The 8099-nt window shown below is 39.4% G+C and overlaps 1 protein-coding gene across 1 annotated transcript; it reads left to right on the top strand.

Moving 5' to 3' along the window:
* Positions 1-2349: 2349 nt before the first annotated feature.
* grsf1 (G-rich RNA sequence binding factor 1) lies at positions 2350-7541 on the top strand. The gene is made up of 10 exons (XM_069138882.1): positions 2350-2761; positions 2853-2997; positions 3141-3296; positions 4463-4597; positions 5035-5173; positions 5324-5463; positions 5589-5674; positions 5760-5895; positions 7017-7099; positions 7436-7541. The coding sequence occupies exons 1-9, from the start codon at positions 2537-2539 to the stop codon at positions 7070-7072; spliced, it is 1218 nt and encodes a 405-aa protein (XP_068994983.1). The 5' UTR covers positions 2350-2536; the 3' UTR covers positions 7073-7099; positions 7436-7541.
* Positions 7542-8099: the final 558 nt, after the last annotated feature.

Genomic DNA, 8099 nt, shown 5'->3' on the forward strand with positions numbered 1-8099 from the left:
CAGTCTGTCAGCCTGAACAAAGCCCTGCCTCACATTCTGACTGTAGCCTCCTCAAACTTCTCCCTGCCAAGATAAAGCTGCAGTCTTATGAGCCCCGTGAGCCAGAAAAAACTCTGCTGCTGTTGACATAAGCAGAAAATTCTCTGAAAGTATATTTTAAGCAAACAAAACCAAAGTCATGCATCTCCACTGGTCCTTATCTGTGTTGGCCCTTCGGTAGAAATTGCAAACAAAACTAAACCACAGCCAAATGTAACTGTCTATTTAAACATATTTCTTGCTTGACGATATCTAAAGCTCAGATTTCTTTCCCTACTGTGATCAATTTGGATAAAGCCCAGTCTCCCACTCAGTCATCTGGCAATTTGCCTGCCTGTTTATGACCTTCTTCAGTTCCCATATACACAGCTTTAACACCAAGATGATAGGTTTATTTTAAATTTGACAATAAACACTACATTTCTTCACGACAAATACAAATGAATAGACTTTCTTTTTCTTAAATGAGATTCGAAAGCTTGAAAAGGTATGCATTCCAAAAGGTATGACAAAGTTTGCGGATGTGTGTAGTCATGGCAACAACATGGCCCATAAGGATGAAATCCAGCAGCTGTTGGTGTGCTGAGACAGGCCTGGCCCACAACAACCAGAAAGCCATTACGATGAGGAAGACAATATTATTGCTTTTTCTGCTCTAATGCCCAGTCACGAATGCACATTCCGTTTATCTTTTATGATGTAAGTTAATATTCAAATTGTCAAAATGACACATTGCAGGAATGTCATCTATAGATGGATGAGTAACATATCACAAGAAAAGGTCTTTCCTGTCACGTGTTTTTTTGCATTAAGAAATATGTCACAATCATGTGATTAAAGGGAAATATTAAGTTTTCTGCAAGCAAATAACAGAGCAAAGGTTAGATTAAGTGTTTGCAATTCAGAATAATTATTATAATTTTTTTTTAACAAAACAAATGCTCAGTAATACTTTTTTTGAGTTTTTGAAATCAGCAATTTTACTTTTTTCTTAAAAACTCCCTTTACTTCTTTTGACTAAAAGTAAAGCTTGTAATTGCATCCATTACACGAAACATGAAAAGGTTATAGGCTGTCCAATGGCACAGCATCAATGACTAGTTATAGACTAGCCAAAACTGAGAAAAGTTTTGACTTCATTTTGAAATGTTTTTTCACTTAAGTAGGCCAAATATCTCGTTATTCACTGCATACATCCACAACAAAGCAAACCAACAGGTTATTTGTTTGTTTGCCTGAACAAAATACTTTCAGTAATATGCATCGGTTTGAAATCCTATTTGTATATCCCCATCTCATTTCCATTTCATCCCCACAGCAAGATCACTGCAAGTATAATGAATGCAGATTTTACCCGATTATCTATAAAATATCAAAGTTTTCCTTACTTTATTCACCCAATTGCCCTCTGGATATTATCAAAATATAATTTAACAGGCTAAATTCAGGAGGATATACAGTTTAATTGTCTTCTGCTCGAAGCAAACTTGTTTTTCTCTGCGACAGATCGGCATAAGAGCACATGAACACAGAACAACGTGTTTTTTTCTGATAAAACACTGTAGCTGCCAGAGTAGATGCAAGGTCTCTCTGTTTTCCTAGATGAACTGGAGAAATATATATCCCTTGATTGCAATGACCTGTAAGATATTATGAGGCTTCTGATTACATCCACACCTCTAGATGGCAGTGTGCATGAATGTGAGAGAGGAAGTCCTTGGGAGAAAGGCTACTAAACACCATCAAGTTTGAAAAAGTTCACAGTAACACCACTTCTTTGGTAGCCTACCAATTAAAATGAAGCGCGTGTACTTCTCAAAATTGAGATCTTTTTTTAAATTTTTTTATGATGAAAAGCATTTTATTCATATTTCTGTCTAGAAATGTGAGAATTTCAGCATGTGGCAGATGTTTTTCTTTTCTCCCTTTGTGACACATTATTATACCACTTCACATACAACACAACTGAGTCAAATCAGAAAATTATAGAACAAGTAAAAAAAAACAACGTATCAATAGCTGACCTGCTATTACTAACTGTGCTCAATATCACATTAAAAAAAAAAAAAAAAAAAAAAAAAATATATATATATATATATATATACCATCCCATTGATAACTGAGTAAACTCCATGCAGAGTTCGTGTTTTTTTATGTAGTGACAACAAGTATCACAGAGCAACAATAATAAAAACAACAAAATAACACAAACAAACGTCATAAGTATCAACTTTTATTTTGAAAGATTTAAGCGGATGCTAGAGGCATGCTGCGTTTCACTTGATCGTTACGAGACTGGAGTCGAGAGTTGCCCTTGAGTGTCACTGAACCACGTGAGAGTGCCCAGCTTCGTTGGGTGATGTTAAGCCGGTAGTTTGCTAAACTAACCTGCTGAATTCAGGAAGAACCGGCCTGAAACTGTTTTGGACATCTGTGTGGTCCAGTATTCCAGACTGGCTGGTTATTAGTCTGACTTCCGGCTCAATTTGCCAGCAAAATGTCATGTAACAGTAAGTCTGTGTTGTTTTTACTGCAGCGCTGTGTCGCAGTCAGACAGTTAACGTTACCGACAGCGATCAAAACAAGAGGCAGCGTGTCGTCGGGCAGGTGTGGGCTCATCCAGCAGCGAACATGGACTTCAACGACCCGGACCGTCGGTCTGCGGACACTGTCCCAGCTCCAGGCCGCAGTGACGAGCAGCCAGCAGCGCTTCTGTACCAAGGTAGTCAACATACCGGCCCCGGTGTCGTGCCAAGACACTTGACCGGAACTTCGCTCAGAATTAGTTTTTTTTTTACATCTTGTCTTTCCAGGCAGGGGCACCATATGAATATGAATACCCACCACTGCCGGCCTACCAGCCTGACTCGGAACCAGAAGCCAAGGAGGTGTACGTTGTGCAGGTGAAAGGTCTCCCATGGTCGTGCAGTGCTCAGGACCTCCTGCAGTTCTTCTCAGGTGAGAGTCTGGAGAGTGACAACTTAAGTCATTACTGATCAACATCAGATATGTAAGTGTACCCTGGATACATTTCAGGATTGTTTGTAAAAAGAAAAAAAAAAGAACAAAGTACGAGCCACCATAATGTTGCTGTGCTTCAGATTGTAGGATCCGGGATGGGGTGAAGGGTGTCCACCTGACCATGGACTGGCTGGGGAGGCCGTCCGGACGGGCTTTCATTGAGATGGAGCACGAGGAGGACGTCAGCAAAGCTCTGGAGAAGCACCGACAGTACCTCGGTCCACGATATGTTGAAGGTTTGCCTCTCTGACCTCCACACACACGTTACAAACTTAAATACACCGAAGGACAGTTTGTCATGTCGCTGCAGGAAAAAGCAAGTGTGTAATCAGAATAATTGATGGCATTTAGCTTCTTTAGTTTTAGGGTCCGGGTCTTGTGCACGTTGACTTCAGAACCACACTGTTATTGCCTTAGTGGGCCATTTGAGTGTTATAAACAACAGGTAACATTGCTGTAGAACATTAAAGCAGACGTAGCTTCTGGGTCTGAAAAGTGAATCCAATACAGAAGTGCCTTTAAAGTTCCACTAAGGGCCAGTTAGGGGTCGGCTCCAGAAAGGCTCTGGCTCCACAGACTCGCATTCTACTTCTGTCATGAAATACAAAGTCAATAAATAGTCCAAATTTTTACATTTTTTATTAACAAGACAATCCACTAAAGGAATAACACAAAGACAGTCAGAGCAGTCATTACAGTAAAAGGTTGTGTTAGGTGTTGTGTGAGGAGATGTTAATATGCTGTTGGTGTAGCTTTTGTGTGTGTGTGTGTGTGTGTGTGTGTGTGTGTATGTATTTACTAAGCAGTCAGGCTCTTGAGTCAGAGCCATCCCTTTGCTCCTCCCCCTGCTCATCCAAATATGGTCACTTTTGGCGCCATAAAATACACCGAGATGGTGACGGCTGAAATACCAAACTTGTTGCTTCAAAACGGCAGTTCTCAAAACAATCGTTAACGTCACACATCAAGTCATCACTTACCCGAGGACCGGTGTTTGATACTGTCCCACCAACATCAGCCAATAGTGACCACAGACTGTGTGTAGCTTTAGACACAGCATGGTGCGACGTCACTGGCCACACGAACACCAGCTTACAGGAAATGCTGACTGATCCACAGATTGGCTAATGTCTGGTCATACAGCTACATTGTGCTAACGGGGTAGGTACTTCAGTCATGTACAAACATTTAACTTACGGAAATGTGGCGTGACGACGAACTGTCAATCAACGAGCACACAGCAGGCCAGCACATCGAAGCTTTGTTTGGTGTCTATTTCATGGAACAATAGTATCCCAGTTATTTGAAAGAAATGATTGACTTAATAGGAATTCAAATTGATAAGGAACAATGCTGTCCATATAAATAATATGAACAAAACTCCCCCTTGTCCTGCTCTCAGTGTTTGAAGTGTCGAACAGCGATGCTGAAGCCCTTCTGAAGAGCGCCGTCCAGCCGGCAGCAGAAGACGGGGTGGTGAAGCTCAGAGGGCTCCCCTTCAGTTGCACCGAGGTCGACATCCTCCACTTCTTTACAGGTAAACTGCCTTCACCAAGTCAATAATCAATCACCTTATTTATAAATGAATAGAATTAATTGGTAAATTAAAGTAAAACAAATTTATAATTGTAATTGTATTGGTGTCTCCTTGAAAAAAAACAGATTTTTTTTTTTGAATCAGTTTCTTTGTTTTTCAGTTAACGTTTGACACAGATTTAATTCAATCCTGCATTTATTCGTAGGACTCTGTTACAAGAACTGTCTTTCAAGAAGTTTTATTATTTCACTGCTCAGTCTGCTGATGAACTCTTTAACACTTTTTGAAATGCTGAACTCGGTTATCCATTTGTCAGCCAGGTTGAAAATGTGTTCTGAGAAGTATATTTTTTGATTTAGTTCTATACGTTGTATTGATTATTTTTTAGTACAGGTAGTAATAGGTCACGCAGATGATTTACTTTCTGTAAATCGCAGGTTTGACTGTAGTGGAGAACGGCGTCACCATCGTCACAAATGCCAGAGGAAGAAAGTCAGGGGAGGCCTTTGTGCAGTTTTCCTCTCAAGAAGCAGCCAATGAAGCTCTGCAGAGAGACAGAGAGCTCATAGGAAGCAGGTGGGATGCTGCAGATACCCGCCTGTACACACTACCATCCAAATACGAACAAACTGTTTGGAGAAGAACATTCCTGAAATCCTTTATTGAGCATTTCTTCTCTTCTGTGATCGTATTTGTTTGATCTTTTGCCATTTGAAATGTTTTCAGGTATATTGAGGTGTTTCCCAGCAGAAGAGATGACATTCATTCTAGTCAGAAGAGGAGGGCGAGTTCAGCTCCTTCCCCCAACAGCGCTCTGTCAGCGAACGGGAGGAACGTCTCGGCCTCACCAACCAACCACAAAACCAGTGAGGGGTTTCAGGACACGCGTATATATATATATATATATATATATATAATGCATGTACAGTATATACTGTATATATACATGTACATAATATATATCACCGTGGTGACGTATCTCCTCCATCAGTGTCCCCCCAGAGCTCGGCCGTGCTGTCACATTTCATCCACATGAGAGGACTTCCTTTTCAGGTTTCTGGAGAAGACATCGTGAAGGTAAAAACATGACGAGATGCCGGAGCTGGATTTGTGCCAGCGGACATGATTGGAATTCTAATGTTTTTCCTTTTTTCTTTTTCAGTTCTTTTCTCCTCTAGTCGTGTCTAGGATCCTCATCGAATGCGGCCCCGACGGAAAGCCGAGCGGAGAGGCTGACGTTCACTTCAGCTGCCACCAGGACGCCGTGTCCGCCATGTCCAGAGACAGAATGAACATCGGTGAGAATGCTGGAACTTGTAGGGGCCCGTTTTTCCCCATCATGTTTTACACCAGACTACATTTTTAGTTTGAAATTAGGCTCAAAAATAAAGACTGACTTATGTTGAATATGTAATCTACACTCAGTTGCCTGTTCATTAAGTACACCTAACTCAAAATAATAGTGCTAAATGCTAAAATCCTCCCTTTATAAAGCTTCTAATGTTCAGTTTTTCTTGGAACTGTGTTTACAGAAGTTTTGAATTCGGAGTATAGTTCTTTCGGTAGCTCAGAATGTGGTTGCTGCTGATCAGTACTGCATTTATACAGAGTGGTGTTGATGTTATTTAGCCAATCCTCATTGATAAAAATAGGATGGACAAAAATTTACTCAACCAAAATATAAGTGCAACAAGTGCTTTCTTTTTTCACGAGAAAATAGACATCTTTAATGCACACAAAATGTATATTTTAGAGAGCACTTCTTCTGTGATGAAATAATTATCCACCTGAAAACCAACATTGTGCCAAAACGCTGTCATTTTTGTTCACGGTGAAATTGCATTTTGCAGTGGACATTTATTGCGACCAGTCCGAGGCACACCTGTGCAACAGTCACGCTGGTTAATCAGCGTGTTGATGTGCCGCACCTGTTAGGACATCGCGTCACTGTAATGGAGCCTTTAAGACATCACAACATTACGATGGTCAAAATCTAATATCGCGATATGGAAAATATCGTCATATTGGTCAGCTCTTCTATGGATTTTGTATTTAATGTTTAAAGCATCTTAAATGCCTGAGGTGTAAGGTTCTCTCCAGCGGGTTTTCATTTTCCTTAATCCCTCGTCTTTCTAGTCTGTTATGGCCTCATGCATCTCATTTCTTTTCTATATTTTTCAATGGTCCTTTATATCTGTTTTTATGAGAAACACTGCATGTAATTCTCTTGCTGTAAAGCACTTTGAGCTACATTTCTTGTAAGAAATGCGCTATACAAATAATGTTTATTATTATTATTATTATTATTATTATTATTATTATTATCATCATATATGTGAAAAAGGTATTTGATGATCTTTGCTGTTCATTGATCGGTGCCAGAATTTGACTGCACATTTGCTCCTTCTCTAATTTGTAGATCAGAGATACATCGAGTTGTTCCTGAACTCGGTACCAGATGCTGATGGAAGGTGAAAAACACTGAGTCACACCCAGACAGTTGTAAGTTCAGAAAAATACTCTCAGAATTGCACATCTGTAAATGTTTCGAAACCACTTTGATGTATGAATTAACATTTTTAAGAAGACAGAATTCTGCATCTCTTAAAAACACTTTTTGTTCCCGTCTGGATCAACGATACAGCAGCTATGATTTTCCATCTCTTTAAAGAAGAAAGAATAACACTCCACAGCCTGTCTGCTACTTTCCTTTTGTAAAAAAATATTTGGTTTTAAAGAGGAAAAATGTGAATTTATTGTTTCTATATGCACAAAGTTTGCTTAGGTGACATTTTCCCTCCCTCCAAATGTGATTGAACATGTGTTCTCTCTTTCCAGGTGAATGCCAACACAGATGACAAACACATACACAGGATTATCATATTTAGTTTCTGGCCTGAAGTCGACATAAAATAATAAACATTTCTGGTGTCAAAGAAACAAACTCGGTTGTCTTCATTTAGTAGAATTTACTATCATAGTTTATTATAGTAACTTTATTAAAGAATTTTTTTTGCATTGAAATGAAACACAAACTTCTCATATTAATTTTGTCAATATAGTTGCTAAGAATATTTTTATTCCTCAAACCAAAATCTGAAGAAGAATATTTTGAGATTCTTTAGGCATTTGACGTAGAAAAACCCCCACCGATGAGACAAAACTAGAGACAGATTTTACTTCATTCAATTTGTACAGTGACATCCAAAAAAATATATTACATGTAAAGTTATGTTCATGTAAACCTTTTTCATCCTCTCCCTCTCGCCCTCTCTCTCTCTATAATTGACTTTGACCTCCAATCCTTTGTACAAACAGTCAGATTTCCTTGAGTTCTTTTCTTCCTTTGAATCAGTGTTCAGATGACACTCAGGTGGATTTTAATTCACTCAAAAGGCCGGTTCCAGCAAAAACAGCTTGCAGTTAATCTGTTGATGCAACATGGAATCACAAGTGTCCGAATTCAAAGCCCGTTTGCTTAAAATGTACCACAAATGATAGA

This window comes from Embiotoca jacksoni, unplaced genomic scaffold, assembly GCF_022577435.1.
Source record: "Embiotoca jacksoni isolate LCO1_2020_lvr unplaced genomic scaffold, fEmbJac1.0.p SCAF_8, whole genome shotgun sequence".
NCBI classification, from domain to species: Eukaryota; Metazoa; Chordata; class Actinopteri; family Embiotocidae; genus Embiotoca; species Embiotoca jacksoni.

Bases quoted from the DNA above. Each gene is read 5' to 3' on its own strand.
- grsf1 (XM_069138882.1), top strand. From the start codon at position 2,537: ATGTCATGTAACAGTAAGTCTGTGTTGTTTTTACTGCAGCGCTGTGTC. The intron at 3,297-4,462 runs GTTTGCCTCTCT...TCCTGCTCTCAG, and splicing joins CGGTCCACGATATGTTGAAG to TGTTTGAAGTGTCGAACAGC. The intron at 5,174-5,323 runs GTGGGATGCTGC...AAATGTTTTCAG, and splicing joins AGAGAGCTCATAGGAAGCAG to GTATATTGAGGTGTTTCCCA.